This window comes from Aphanomyces invadans (genome assembly GCF_000520115.1).
Source record: "Aphanomyces invadans strain NJM9701 unplaced genomic scaffold supercont1.41, whole genome shotgun sequence".
Classification (NCBI taxonomy): domain Eukaryota; phylum Oomycota; class Saprolegniomycetes; order Saprolegniales; family Verrucalvaceae; genus Aphanomyces; species Aphanomyces invadans.
Window position 1 is genome coordinate 441678 of NW_008580186.1, and position 14383 is coordinate 456060.

General features: G+C 60.0%; 5 protein-coding genes across 6 annotated transcripts; 3 read left to right on the forward strand and 2 right to left on the reverse strand.

Moving 5' to 3' along the window:
* Positions 1–176: 176 nt before the first annotated feature.
* On the forward strand, positions 177–2036 carry H310_12633. Of its 2 annotated transcripts, XM_008879785.1 has the most exons (8): positions 177–540; positions 591–838; positions 914–1045; positions 1102–1249; positions 1300–1471; positions 1536–1654; positions 1701–1858; positions 1911–2036. In XM_008879785.1, exons 1-8 carry the CDS (start codon positions 205–207, stop codon positions 1954–1956), a joined length of 1359 nt encoding a protein of 452 aa, XP_008878007.1. In that variant the 5' UTR covers positions 177–204; the 3' UTR covers positions 1957–2036. The 2 variants fall into 2 exon arrangements, with proteins under 2 accessions (XP_008878007.1, XP_008878006.1); XM_008879784.1 differs by having other exon boundaries at positions 1701–2036.
* Positions 2037–2788: 752 nt separating this feature from the next.
* On the reverse strand, positions 2789–5250 carry H310_12634 (TKL protein kinase). The gene is made up of 8 exons (XM_008879786.1): positions 4976–5250; positions 4781–4922; positions 4511–4734; positions 4132–4451; positions 3946–4039; positions 3326–3814; positions 3106–3258; positions 2789–3057 (listed from the first exon to the last, which is right to left on the reverse strand). The coding sequence occupies exons 1-8, from the start codon at positions 5186–5188 to the stop codon at positions 2815–2817; spliced, it is 1878 nt and encodes a 625-aa protein (XP_008878008.1). The 5' UTR covers positions 5189–5250; the 3' UTR covers positions 2789–2814.
* Positions 5251–6225: 975 nt separating this feature from the next.
* On the reverse strand, positions 6226–7548 carry H310_12635 (hypothetical protein). The gene has a single exon (XM_008879787.1). It carries the CDS (start codon positions 7538–7540, stop codon positions 6335–6337), a length of 1206 nt encoding a protein of 401 aa, XP_008878009.1. The 5' UTR covers positions 7541–7548; the 3' UTR covers positions 6226–6334.
* Positions 7549–11982: 4434 nt separating this feature from the next.
* On the forward strand, positions 11983–13407 carry H310_12636 (hypothetical protein; the record flags this gene model as incomplete). Its single annotated transcript, XM_008879788.1, has 1 exon — positions 11983–13407. One exon carries the CDS (start codon positions 11983–11985, stop codon positions 13405–13407), a length of 1425 nt encoding a protein of 474 aa, XP_008878010.1.
* A 34-nt stretch (positions 13408–13441) lies between these two features.
* Positions 13442–14216, forward strand: H310_12637 (hypothetical protein; the record flags this gene model as incomplete). Its single annotated transcript, XM_008879789.1, has 4 exons — positions 13442–13588; positions 13670–13730; positions 13800–13861; positions 13920–14216. 4 exons carry the CDS (start codon positions 13442–13444, stop codon positions 14214–14216), a joined length of 567 nt encoding a protein of 188 aa, XP_008878011.1.
* Positions 14217–14383: the final 167 nt, after the last annotated feature.

Sequence of the window (14383 nt, forward strand, 5' to 3'; positions counted from 1 at the left end):
CGGGACGAGAACGAGTCAAGCATCGACAGGACGCGACTCAAGTCTTTTGTGTGGCCATCGTCCGTCGTGTGCGATGGCTCTACGATGCTTGACTCGTTCTCGTCCCGCTCGCTGCGATGTCGCCGTGCGCAACTTCACTGTGCAACGGTATCGATTTTCACAGGATTTTAAAGCACCGCCAATCGACGACGACACGAGCTTGGCATGACGCTCGATCGAGTCCCGGTACTCGGCGATGCCGCGGTGGCCGTCCTCGAGAGCCCGTCGAAAGGTCGATATGTCGTCGCTACGTCGACGTACCAACCTGGCGACGTGGTGTTCCAGGACCAAGCGTTCGTGTACGCGAGTTGCAACGGCGAACACTTGCTCGAGACCAAGGTGCCAACGATGGCCAACCTGCTGGACGACGCGCTCGAGACAGCGGACGAGTACCACCCGAGCATGCATCGCTTGTTTGCGAGTCTACTCACGGCCATGCGTGGCTTCGACACGATTGGCGAAGTCGACCGGGCCAAGTGCATCTTGAAATGCGTGACACAGGTGCAAGTTCCACAACTTTGTGCACGTCCGTCACACGGACGTCCTGTTAGTTTCTGCGCCACCCTGCGTCGCTCGACGGCATGATGGCATTGTCGTACGTGAACGAGCCGGCTTGCGTCGACACGGCACAGCAGTTGGTCCACGCGTTTCCCGCCGTGTTCACCCAAGTGTCGGTCCCCGTGCTCGCCAAGATCATTGGTGTCCTCAACACCAACTCGCACGAGCTGGAGGGCATCGGTGGCACCGGTCTGTTTCTGTCCGCGTGTTTGATGGAGCACAGCTGCGCCCCCAACTGCAGGTGCGTCCGCCATCTCGCTCGACCGGGCGGCTGAACCACGGCGCGCGACTTGCATCGTGTGTCCATCTCGAGTAGTTTTACCACGGACGGCCACACGTTATGGGTGACCGCGATTCGACCGATCGAGGTCCACGACGCCATGTCGATCGACTACGGCAACTTGTTTTATCGACCGCGCCACGAACGCCAGCAACAATTGCAACAAGGGTGGGCGTCGTCTCGACGTCAACGGGGGTCTCACGCGAGATGGAACGATGGAGTAGGTATGGATTTGCATGCGTGTGCCGCGCTTGTACGGACCTCCCCGACAAGACACGGGCGTACTTGTGCCGCCTGCACGGGTGCCCTGGCCTCGTCCATCCGTTCCCGACCCAGCCTTTCGAGACGTACCAGTGTACAACGTGCGGCCAGGTGCAGTACATATTGACCACGATCGACCTGATCGAGTGGGCATGGGGTAGGCGTGGTCGCGGGCTCAAGTCCAAGCGATTTTGCACATGGAGCGCGAGTTGGAAGCGCATTTGCCGACGACGCACCGCGACATCTTGCGCATTGAGTCGTCAACGCCATTCCACCGCTTCCACTACCTCCTCTTCTGGGCCCTCGACAGCATGGGACTGAAACGCGCCCCAGGTACTTGTCGCTCGCGACCGTCCTCGTTTGCCGTGTCTGCAGCTGTCGACAATTTTCGACGCAGGACTCGACCACGACGAGAACGCGCTGGGAGCCATGTGGAGCGACCTCATGTCCGCCATCGAGTACGTCGCGCCGGACGCGATCCACGAAAAGGTCATCTATTACGACCAGTTGGCGCAGGTATTCCGTCCTCTTTCATCTTGCATGACGTCGGCACACGACGCAGGTTCAAGTCCTTACTGGAGACATTCCCGGCGCGGTCGACGCGTATGGGGAGGCCTACCGCATTTCGTGCGTCGTGAGTGGCGCGCAGACGCCGCCGACGCTAGCACTGTACCAATTGATGCACAACCCGCCTCGAAACCGATCCGACTTGATTGCACGGTGGGCACGCCATGCATCACGGATCGAGTCCACGTTGATCATGGCGTTGCAGGTACGGTCGACAAGACCACGAGAACGATGAAGTCGCCATGGAATAAGAGCACGGGGGTTGCAAGTGGTCCTCCCTGCTCACTGTTGACGGCGACGGTTGAATATGTCGAATGCCTTGTCCATGATGATACCTCGCGCGTTGGCGTTGGGGAACGAGTTGCGGCCGCATGGCGCGCATTCCTTTGACATTGCATGTCGTCGGAGTTTGTGCGGTCGTGGTGAAAGTGTCCTGTGGGTCTTGTGCCGGCGTGTCCCTCGTGGTGGGTGTGCTCCGTTGCTTGGAGTACCACATGGAGCCTCGACGACCGAGGGGTTGTCGTTGGCCCTCTGTAAGGTGGCAATGGCAGCGCTGCAAAGAGCGGTCCCTTCGAGCATGTTTTCCGATATTTCACATGGGGACAGGGCCCATTGGAAGGAAATGACGACGCACCACTACTGGCGTGGGTGTGGCTGGGTGGGTACCAGCAACACGATTGAGGCAGTGCTGTGCAAAGAATGGCCGCTCCGAGTGGATGTACTCCATGCCACCGTCGCCCGGTGGCGCGTCTGGGGCCTGGATGGTGGACCTTTCTACCGGGGCAAGCGATGACGATATTTCGTTTGCGAACTACGCCTTTGTACTCTAGGGACGTATGCGCGGCAGTGCATTCGCCGACGCCAGTGACGGTTGCACGGGCGTGTGTGTCAGCAGACAGGTGTCGCATGATTCGACGATGCTTCGGTCCATCCATCCACGCAGCTCGATCTCGCTCGAACCACGCCCCACTCGTCCGTTTGGGGCAATCGGCTTGGACACAAGAATTCGCTGTCTACAACTTGTGGACTTGTTAATCGGCCCTCCGCTTCTGGTCTTTGTGCGCCAGCAACAGTGCATGGATGTGTTGGAACAATGAGCTTGTTATTATTCAAGTACCATCGTTTGCAGCGGCATGCCGGTGTGCACGGGGGGGGATTGGTTCGTTCCAAAGTGGACGGGCCGCACACGTCGCCTGCGCTCGATGCTGGTGCATGAGGAGCGCCAACGCATCGACGAGTTCGTCCGCCGTCGGTCGCAGCGTGGCGTCAAACGCGAGGCATTTCAACGCGACGTGCAGAATTTCACGAGGCATCGACTTGGTGAAGCTCGGTTTGAGGGATCCTTCCGCCACCTACGCGCACGCGTCGTCGTCATGGCATATCGTTGTTGATTTATGCACCATCATTGCAATCTTGGCGTCGGGAAAGGTCACGGCCGGGTCGACGTCGGGCATGTCGCCGACGTACGGCGAATCGAGCTTGTCCATTTCAGACAAGAGCACGCCAAAGCTGTACATGTCGGCCATTTCTGTGTACTTGTTGCCCTGGAAAACCTGCCGGGCGCCATGAATCCAACAACCAACCGCATCCATGGTGCCGACACTGGGCGGCGAGACGTACTTCTGGGGCCATGTACGCTAGCGTGCCGCGGTTCGCCGTCATGAGGTCCGAGAGCCGTCGGGAAATGCCAAAGTCGCACAGTTTCGCCGTGTACAGCGTGTTAAGGACAACGTTCTTGGACTTGATGTCTCGGTGCACGATTCGCATCGAATGCAAGTACTGCAGCGCCTGCGCGACTTGGAGCGCCATCGCGAGCTTGGACGGGTTCACGCGGCGGCAATTGAACCCCAAATGGATGCGGTGGACCGTGTGTCGGCGACGGCCATCGACGCCACCGTCCGAGTCGTCCGTGCTGTGGTCATACCAGCGAAGCCACTGGTCTTGCGGCCGCAGCTCGCGTTGGTGCCGCAGGACAGAGTACAAGTCCCCATGGACCATGTACTCGGTCACGATCGACATGTCCTTGAGCGTGCGCCACGAAATGCCGAGAAATTCCACGATCGACGGATGCCGACAATACGCCGACAATCGAATCTCGCGCATGAATTCCTATTCACGATACGGGTGCTTTCAGTCTTTCCGGTGGTTCACGGCGGCCGACCCCTCGTTTCCGACCGCAGTGGGGCCGCCGACACTGCAACAGTACTCTTCACAAAGTCCAATCGCGAACGAGCACCGACCTGGAGCGCGTAAAAGTCTTTGGCGTGCATGGGGGCGATTTGCTTGATCGCGACGTCGCGGCCTCTCCACTGGGCTCGAAACAACGACGCTTGTCTAGCCATCCAAGTCGAGTCAACGTTGGCTAGGCCGCTGCGGTCGGCACCGCGCCAAACACGCATGTGCACCGGCAGTGAAACAGGACGTACCCGCCAGTTTGAAGCGGCGACTTGTTGACGAATTCGTCGACCGGGATGCGGAACTGCGTAAGCTTCTTGTCGAACCGGACGTCTTCGATGCCGGTGCTTCTGGGCGACCCCAGCACCATGTCGTAGCTCGTGGGCGACGGCAGGATGTACGGTGCTTCGTCCTCGAAGGTCAGGATCGACCTGCGCTGTGGCTTTCGTGTTGGGCCGGCGGACTGGCGCCACGACCGGCGGCGGTACACGTGATGGACACGGTTTGGCGGCTGGATGATGATCACGTCACGAAACAAGTCTCGTCCATGAGCGTGGCGCAGTTTGCGAAACTAGACAAGGAGCCGAGTCGTGGCGCGAAGAGATGCCAACAACATGCGCGGGGCCGCACCTGAAAGTAGACGAGAATGCCAACGCTGACGGCCACCACCATGCCGAGAACGATTACGGTCACAAACACTTGGGGATTCTGGGACAACGACGGTTCGTCATGCACCACCACTGCGATCGTGTCTAGAGACGACGGAAACGACGACGCAAGCTGCGGAAACGTCGATTTGCACAACGCGATCGCGGTTGCCACCGCCGGGTTGGACGTCATGATGTCGAATGCGCCTACACACGACCATGACACGTCGCGGCCGAGTCGCACACACAATACAGTGCGTTGCCAGCTTGGACCGGTTGCCTTGGTAATGCTGACACGCGCGGCAGTCGGCCAGGCCAGTGTGGTTGGCCGTCGTGACGGCTGTGCACGCCGTGACGAGGTCGTGGACCACACGCATGGCGCCGACACACGCACCCTACAGCACACAATCGTTGGCACGACGGCGACACTTGCGTCGAGGATGTGTACGTCGCAGATTTGTAGCGGAATCGGCGGGCTGTGCGACCCACACTGCGTTGACATGTGCTTGGCAAGGGCCCATGCAGCCGTGCATTGCGACAGGTTGCACCAGCGTTGCGAGTTGGACAAACAAGCTGCATCCGCACACCACACGGTCGGCGTGAACCCACACGCGTGTAGAGCGCTTGTGTAAGATGCCTGTGTCTGCGCGCACGTCGCCATGGTCGGTCGTGGCGCCGCGCTGTCGTCCTGGTCAATGTGTTGTATCCAGGCGCACGACGTAGCCACGTGAGTAACTGAACCATGAAACAAGATGAAAAAAATGGTCGTCTTTTTCAGTTCCAAAAATTGTTCAAGATCCCGCCGAGTGCACGGGTGGCTGGAGGAACCCTGGCGCGACCGCCTGCCACCGTTGCCACGACGGAGGAGCTGCATCCTTGTTGAATTTACGCATGAAATCATGCAGCGTATGATCATCGGCGGACGCATGCAAGGGGTTCTACAGCAGGACAAAAAACGTCCCTGATTTTCACTCGGCTTTTTTTGACGAACCGCGGCATGGGTAGAAGAAAGTGCACGTCGGGATGTGCCGAGGCGTGCGAAGCCCATTCCTCGTTGGGGGCGGGACGCCATTTGCCCAAAAGCAACTACCCCACGCGACGTGCTCTGTCTCGACACGAGCTTGCCGACAACCTCGTGGGGTTGCTCAACATCCAGGTGTGAGGGCTGTGCGAAGTCGTGCGGGCGGTGGGGGGCAAGGGGGGGCATTTTCGGGGCAGACAGGCCTCTCGAATCGTGCCATGGAATCGGTGGGGGCTCTCGGTCGTGGTAGTACATGCATCCACTCACGTATCTGGCGCTCGAACTCAAGCAGCTGGATGGTGCCGTCAGGTTGCCGGGCAAGATGCATGGCGGTCGCCCAATCGTGTACGTTCGCCGAACGCCAAAGTATTCGTCCCATCGGGAATCGAGGCACGTGGGTCGAAGGCCGTGCCGCGACGACGCGTCCAGAGCACGCTAGCGCCTTCCGACGATTGGCATGTGTTCCAGTGCGCGAACACACGCATCTTTGTCGACCGAACCACGCGAATGCCACCCAGCACTTGCAAATACTCTGCACCCGACGCATTCGAGCCGCCTTTCTTCGATGGTTGACCTATTGGGCACAGAATTTCCATCGCCGTCGACACGCAGCCAGCCTTCGACCTAGTACGTCGGAACGAGCGCGCCTTGTCGCTGCGCGAACTTGCTGGCTTCCCCAACAGCCCCCTCGATGAAACCTGTCGACGAGTCCGCCACGACGTGGTCTATTCAGTTTGACGCTAGGGGAAGGATGTTTCAACCCGTACGTCATGTTGAATGCGGACACTACATGATGGCGCAGCTACATTTGCTACTAGCTTCGACTGCGGGATCTAAGGAAGGCGAGGCGGGGGTTTCGGTCGTGGTGCCAGCGGCAGTCGAACGGGTCGTAGCCGCTTGAGTGGTGGGTGCTGCAGCCGCCAAGAACGGGTAGTCGGTGTACCCCTTGGCATCGCCAACATAGAATGTCGCCGAGTCTGGCGTGTTGAGGTCGGCGCCCTGTGCAAACCGAGCGGGCAAGTCCGGGTTGGCCAAAAACGCTGTCCCGAACGCCACCGCGTCCACGAGGCCGCTGCCGATCGCGTCGTTCGCCTCGTCCTTGGTGTACCCCATGTTGGCAATCAGCGTGTTCTTGAAGTGTTTGCGGAAAATCGGCACGATGTCGCCTTTCTGCGCTTGGAAAAAGTCGGCGCGCATCACGTGGACATAGGCGAGGTTGAACGCCTGGCTGATGGCTGCGACCTTCTCGCTCAGAGCTGCAGGGTCGCTGTCGATCATCGAGTTGTAGCTGTTGAGCGGCGAGAAGCGGATGCCGACCTTGTCTGCGCCGACGGCCTTGGTCACCGCATCCACGACTTCGGTCAAGAATCGCGTGCGGTTCTCCAGCGACCCGCCGTAGCCGTCCGTTCGCTTGTTCGAGCCGTCTCGCAGGAACTGGTCGATCAAGTACCCGTTCGCACCGTGGATTTCGACGCCGTCAAAGCCCGACACGTTGATCGCGTTCGTGGCGGCGGTGGCAAACTGCTGCACGATGTTGCGGATCTCGGCTTCGGTCAGCTCGCGCGGCAGCACGTTCGGGACCTTGCCTTTGGCAGTGTGGACTTCACCTTCGATGACCAGCGCCGACGGCGCGACGTTTTCGTGGCCGTCGTTGTGGTCGGGGTGCACCGCGCGGCCGCCATGCCAAATTTGGAGAAAGATCTTGCCTCCCTTGGCATGGACGGCGTCAGTGACGACTTTCCAGCCGGCCAGCTGCTCGGGCGTGTACGCGCCAGGTTCGCCGCCAAACGCGGACGTGTTGGGTGCGATCATTGTGCACTCGGCCACGATCAAGCCGGCGGACGCGCGCTGGGCGTAGTATTCGGCCATGAGGGCGTTGGGGACGTGGGTGGGGCCGGCACGGGTGCGCGTGAGTGGGGCCATGATGATGCGGTTCGCCAGAGCGTTCGAGCCCACTTGGAGAGGTGTAAAGAGCGTCGTGGGGCTTGCCATGGTCGACGTATCTTGTGGAATGACAGCACCATGCCAGCGAAACGACCCAGGAGTTTCCTTGGATTCGCACAAGTTGAAGCCAATCAAACCCGTTTCAAACCTCGACGTCACAATCGGGGCGTTCGGAACGTGGTTTGAAACACAGGAAGACGTTTGGAACGCCAGTAGACACACTGGACGACGTTCGAAACAACATGTGAAACAAGTGATTGGGGTCGACAACATGATATCGTGATCACGAGGGGGTCGTGGAGCTCGGCAGCGTGAGGGAAGGACAAGTTATCGAAATGTCCAGCGCTAATGCATGCGGCATGCTATAGAGAGAGACGTTGGTTGGAGGCAGGACGACTTGCGAGATGAAGCGCGTGGTGGTGCTGTACTTGCCCATGGCATTCGACTCGCTCGCGGTTGTGGGTGGGTAGATAGAGCAATCATGGCATCTAGAACCTTCTGCCAAGAATAAACTTCCCAGCGTATGGCGTCGTCGGGTGGTTCCAGAGCTTGGTGCGTTTGGGCTGCTGCATTTGCAATACACAGAGGATTGAATTGCTTGCACATGTGTTTACCGCAAGTCGATTTCGACGGACACCCCTTGCAACGTCATCGTGAATTCTCGGGGCTGGCATCGTGCCATGATGCCACATATATGATGTCAAGGGAACCCGACGGCGGCAAATGAAGCGGCTCGTTCATGTGGGCTCAACCCGCTCGATTCGATTGCGCACATCGACATCCGCGACAAACCTGTCTCGTTGTACGTAGCAGTCATCGGTCGTGAAGCACACGCTGGCCGCATCCTTGCATCAAGCACAACACGCTTATAGTACTCGTACACGCGTCACACACGAGGTGGGCAGGGCGATGGCAGCCCCTGGCATTGCCCTTGGCTGAGGCACTGTCTCCGTCATGGTGGTGCCACTTCATTCTGCTGGCAGAGCTCCTCCTACACCTCGTCGTGACCAATTTCTCTCATTGCTCGACCGTCCTTGGCCAACAACCTTCACTGGCTGCATTTCAATTCGACTGGTGCCGAGAACGCACCCATCGACACAACCTCAACGCCCATCTATAAACTACACGTGCGGCGACCCAGCGGGCGCCTCCCGTACTGAGTACAACGAAGCGGTACACCGTCACCACCACAAACGCTCGGTCTGAATTGGCCGCCACAAACACCTTTCGTTACACGTCCCCGATGGACGAGCTGTAAGTTAGCTGCATGCCGCCACGGACACGCTACCAGGTTATGTACGCCCTCTACTGCTGGATAGATTTCGACCGGCGATGGGACGTTGCACACACGGCACAGCGTGCGGCGCGCTGCAGGGCAAAGTACGCCGACTATGCTGCCAGATACATGGATGGTTGCGACTGCCGTTGCGCTGTTGGAATGTGCAGACGGAGCGACATGGCTGGTTGACCAACGCATGCCGCTGCGTCATGCTGTGGACGCCGAAGTAGCGTTCTTGATTATGGCGCGACTGGGAATGGATCCAAGAAGTAAGTGATGCTCGGGGCCGACGGGACGCAAGACGCCCTAGTGGGTGGCCAACGTAAACGATTTCACTCCAGGTCACGGCCACGTTCTTTCCAAGCGCTATGTTGCACGCATACACCGCCGCAAACTTGGCACGCATCGTTGCTCGTGGCCTTTGCAACTCGGCCCTGGCTACTGTAGCTCCAGGGGTAATCGCTGCCGGGTAGATTTCGGTCGCAAAGGGACATGGCCAACTCACGGTGCGCCAGCGTCGTCATTACAGCGCCATCCATCCATTCAACGTCGCCGTGTACCTCGCGTCGATCCTCCGCAACACGCTGTGGGAAGCCATGATGGCCCCCGTGCACGGAGCAGGTTGGAGGAATTGCACCGCACCAAGGACGGCCTCGATTCGCTCGGTGGCCTGACATCCACCACCACGGCGATCAACGACGAGGCAGTCGTAAGTTGGACCCGCCGCCGTGTCCGAGGATTCGGCGAGCAATCGCAACCGTTTGCATTGGCGAGCCACATCAACACGCAGCACGCGATAGCCAACGAATGTTCAATGGCACACTGGTGACGTCGAACGCGTCGGTTTTCACAACCTTACGACGGTACTTGCCGTCCTCGTGCAGCATGGCACGCTGACCATGGCCCGAAGCGCATGCGCTCGTCGATTCATGATCGGCCCGATTCGATCCATCGACGCCATTGTCGTGCCGTAGCCACCGCGAAGTTGAAATCTAATTCGCGTCGCCAACGTTGTTCGCTGACGAGGAGTCGCCGCTCTGTGCCTGCTCAGCACCGCGGCGCTGCAGGTCGAAGTGGGTAACCTGGCGTGTCATCGTTCCATGCTCATCCTTGCTGCCATGGTACAAGTCAATGCTGGAGGCAGTCTACACCCAGTGCACTGATCCAACCAAACCTCTCGTGCCCTGGTCAATGTCTCAAGGGAGGGGGAATCGTAGTATCGATCAGCTACGGCGCGAGGACGGTCATCTGGGGGGATGCGCCGCATCGTCCATTGCTGGCCGTGCACATACGCCAACCGCAGTCCAGTGCCTCCATGTCGTACAAGATGCTGCTTCATAACGAGGTCGAAGGATCCAGGGAACGTGCAGGACCCGCGATGTAATTGCAGACGTTGTATCGAGGCGAGGTATTACATCTTCCAACGAGCAGCGGGCGCCCTCCTCACGCACTTGTCGGCCTTCATCGACGTCGGTGCGCGAAAGACCCGTACGAGATTCAAGCATGAGCCGTGGACATCGCAGTTCGCAGTATGATGGTGCGAGCGATGGCATTCTGTCCCTGCTGAGCAAGTGTCTGGGGCTCGGACAGCGCTTCCCCAAGGGAGGGATTCCACCCCTGTTGCATCCATGTGTATGTTCGTGGAGTCATGTCGCGCGCCACTTCCCCCAGCATACACCAAGGGCACGCATTCGAGACATCGTCCACGAGCGGCCAAAGCACGACGCATTGAAGCATGAACGATGGCCACCCATCCGACATCCTCCGTTGCGGCATTGTACCAAGAGTGGTGGCCAAAATCGAGCAGTATAATCCAGACGCCACCCCGGCGGCGCCCCTCCTGGCTGTGTGTCCGCATCAATGGACCCCATAACCCACCCGCTGTCGCGTTGCGCCACTGGGTTACGTTACGATGCCGGTACGTGTGGTCGCCATCCCCCGGCGGCACCCTCCTCGAACAAATGGCCCGCGGGATGGGTTTCGTTGGATTTTGGGCGAGGCCCACGCGCTGCCAGGTATGGTTCAACAAGCCCGAACGACAACGGCACGTGTGCGTGCGTGCCATCCAATGCCGCCACCAACTCTACCGTCCGCCACGATGTCGCTCCTGATGGTATCCTGCACCCACAAATGAGTACTGACTGTGCTCTGTGCGTGATGGGTTGGTCGGGCATTCGCCTCGTGTGGGAGCGATCGAGTCGTGGTGCCGCGCTGTCCTCTTTCCTCTCGACGACTATCGTGGCAGCACTCCAACAGCAAACCCTTCATCTGCATTCGTCAACTTGAGTACCGGAGCTTCGTGACTCATGACGTCGCCGCAACGATTCGAGAGCCACTTGAGTGCGAAATGAGAAACAATGGCCGCGCCAATCACGTCGGCCGCCGCGCCTGAACCGTCCAGCGCGCCGTAGAGGGGAGGACCGCCTCCGATCAGGTTGGGACGAGCTGGCATCCAACGCGGGCGTTCGAGAGAGGCATCAGGGTCGTCCGTGCATCGCGGCCGACGTTCGAGACGTTCGTCGGCGCCGACAAATAAAATTCGGTGCAGATTCGATGCCACAGGCACCAACACGACAAGTGGCACGTGAATCTGGTCGGCCGTCGACGGCGTGGACCAAACGGTGCCCACCACCACCCACCCACTCCAATCAACGCCACTCAGCCGCGCTGGACGCATCACCCAATCCTGCATGGCCGAAAAAAATCCGTCCCTAGCGACCGGCGCGATGCCACGTCAAGGCCGACGACGCACCGCTGCAGCTGGGAGAACGCATGACCACTTGCTCTGCCTAGCTGCCCGCGTGACGAGTGTAGCCAAGGTTCCCGTCGAGGGCGGAATCGTGGCAGAGTTCGTCGTCGTTGCGATGTCGGCAACAGAGTGCGTTGGAGCCGGCGATGTTTAGAGGTGTACCAGTAGGGGCGGTCGGTCGATCGTAGCTCGGCATCCGCATCGTGGTCGTCCCATGGTGGATAATGTGGTCAGGGCATGTAGCTAGAAGGAGGACTGTCGTGGCGCGGCCATGGCGCGCCAGCGCGGTCGCTCGAGGGGCCGACACGAGGGCGGCGCTGCGGCGGCGAGTCCTTACTGTACACTGTGGAGCTCTTTCGCCCGGCACCGATTTTCCGCCTGTGATGACAGTCGCTCCCACTCCGGGCGGTTGGTTGGGGGGGAAAGGCGGCACCGACGCACACGCACCACTTTATCATTGCAATGAAGCGAGTGAAGCGGCCGCTGCCGTCGCCGCCCGCCTCGACGCGCCACGACGCCGCCCACCACATGTCCATGTCGTTTGACCAAATGTCCCGCGTCATGCAAGGGCAAATCGAGTCGTGGGTTGCCAAGACGGCGTCCATGTGGCACGCCATGGCGCATCGCGAGGCGGCGTGGGCCGACATGCAAGCTCGCGCTGCCGACACCATCGCGCGAGCGGCCAACGTTGTCGTGCTCAACGTGGGAGGCGTGCGATTTGCAACGGCCAAGACCACGTTGTTGCGGTTCGACGGCAGTTTGTTTCACTCGCTCCTGGGATCGACGTGGTCTGACGCAGGCAACAAAGAGCTCTTTCTCGACCTCCACGGCCCGACCTTTGATCGCATCGTCGGGTACCTGCGCAGCGGGCGCCTGTGCCTCGACAACCTGAATGCATGGGAACGCTCCCAAGTTCTGTTTTCCGTCGACTACTTAAACTTGCCCAAGTGCGCGGCCGACCACCAGACCGTCGACGACAGCAACTCGATCGCACCGCCGGTCGAGCACGTCGCGACCGGTGGCGCGTGGCCCGACGGACCTGAGTTCCGCTGCAGGAATCCGTGGGCTGGCGCCACACACGAAGCCCACGAGCCGCCCCCACCCGTCCGACCACCGTCCAGCCCGACGTTTTCGACGGTCTTGTTGGGCGATACAGACTTGAGAAGCAGCGCACCGATGCCGGGACTTGGGAGACCAGTGTCTTTGGCCGCCGACAGTGGCGACCACCGTCGTGAGTCGACGCCAACACCACCTACGAGTCCGACGTTCTCCCTGGTTTCGTTTGGAGATGCGAGCACCGACATGGACTGCGGCAGCTTGTCTAGCCCGTCGTCGGGACAAACGTCGACGCCGACGGCGTCATCCATTCACCCAGTGGCTGACAATATGATTCCGTCGTCCCCTCCAACGTCGTGGCTCGAAGGAGGCGCGACGATGCCGTGGACGTGGGACGTGGAATTGTGCGCGAGCGACATTGCGGTCAGCCGCGATCGGCGCATCGTATACGTGTGCGGTCGCAACTTGCTTCGGTCCGTGCTGGGGGACACCCCCGTCGTGATGTTTCGCGTGCGGCTGGACGACATCTCGGGGGAAACTTACGTTGGGATGGCGCCGAAGGTCGGGTTTGTGCCCAAGCACGCCAACCAAGGGTACTACCTTGGCCTGAAAAACGGGTGGCTGTGCGAGACGGCCGGGTTTTACGTCAAGGCGTACTATGGCGGCCGGTTCGTGGACGGCGACGTGTTGACGGTGCAGCGGTGGCGGCGGCACATTCGATTTGCTCGCAATGGCGTCGACTTGGGCATCGCGTTCCATGTCGACCCGACCCTCGAGCTGTATCCAGTCGCTGCCATGAAGCGACGGGCAAAAGTGTCTATCGTCGACTAGGGCAGCAGCAGCACGTGCCTCACGAACGGCGTGCATGGCGCCTCCTACAGCGTGCACGTCGCTGCCGGATCGGGCTCGATGCCACCACGCTATCTTGCCTCTCCTCCGCCTTGCGCAACTCGTGACCAAGGCGTGGGCGAATTCACACTGCGGCTCCGTCAAGTCCGCGCTGGTCGTGCCTGTCAGCGACGTGCCACCACCCCGACTCTAGTCCAGCAGCGGTCAATACATCTAGTTCTCACGTTGGATGCACACATGGCAGCCATCATTTCGCTTTGGTCGACTGCGCATCATCGCCAAAGGAAACCTGATGGAGAGAGTCCGTGCGCACGTCGCGTCTTGATGCACGTCACTGGTTTGAATCGCGGTTCAACGTGCCACGTCGTGGGTAGGAGTCGCGTGGGGAGGCGCGTTGCGGCAAACGCGGTCGATTGTCCTCTTCGATGGCCTCCGCGTACGATGTGGCGCTCACACCAAACGCGGGTCTTTTCATGGCGTGGAGCCCAATTCAGGGCAAGGTGTGCGCATTGCACGTGCATTCCAGCCATCCAGGCGGCGCTGCTGCCTGCGTCGAGGCCAGCACACCAGCGGCCGTCCCTCCATCCCAAGCTAGCAACGTTGTCGTGATGTACACACTCAGGTATATACCACAGGTCATTTCCACGCTCTTGGCTACACTTCATGGCAAGTTGTTGCGTACGTGGCGCACATGCGTCCAGATGCAGTGCGCCGCTTCGTCCGGGCTCATATGTGTCACGTCCAAGTCGATCGGATGGGGCACTGCGTCGAAGAGCGTTTTCGTCGCGTAAATCGTGTCGAGGTCGTCGGGGTTGGTCAGCTTTCGGCCTTGGCGTTCGTCGGTTGCGACGCGGCGTTTGTTTTCTTCCAGCGAACACCGCAGCAACACACCGACGACGGGGATGCCCGCGTGCGTCGCCGCCGCGTAAACGTTGCCAAAGACGCCAACGTCGCCTGC

Excerpts from the sequence above, each read along its gene's own strand:
- H310_12633 (XM_008879784.1), top strand. The coding sequence starts at position 205 with ATGACGCTCGATCGAGTCCCGGTACTCGGCGATGCCGCGGTGGCCGTC. Across the intron at positions 1,250-1,299 it reads AGTGTACAACGTGCGGCCAG|GCGTGGTCGCGGGCTCAAGT; the intron begins GTGCAGTACATA and ends GGCATGGGGTAG. Across the intron at positions 1,472-1,535 it reads GGGACTGAAACGCGCCCCAG|GACTCGACCACGACGAGAAC; the intron begins GTACTTGTCGCT and ends TTTTCGACGCAG.
- H310_12634 (XM_008879786.1), bottom strand. The coding sequence starts at position 5,188 with ATGGCGACGTGCGCGCAGACACAGGCATCTTACACAAGCGCTCTACAC. Across the intron at positions 3,259-3,325 it reads TAGCGTACATGGCCCCAGAA|GTTTTCCAGGGCAACAAGTA; the intron begins GTACGTCTCGCC and ends GGCGCCCGGCAG. Across the intron at positions 3,058-3,105 it reads ACGCCAAGATTGCAATGATG|GTGGCGGAAGGATCCCTCAA; the intron begins GTGCATAAATCA and ends GCGTGCGCGTAG.
- H310_12635 (XM_008879787.1), bottom strand. The coding sequence starts at position 7,540 with ATGGCAAGCCCCACGACGCTCTTTACACCTCTCCAAGTGGGCTCGAAC.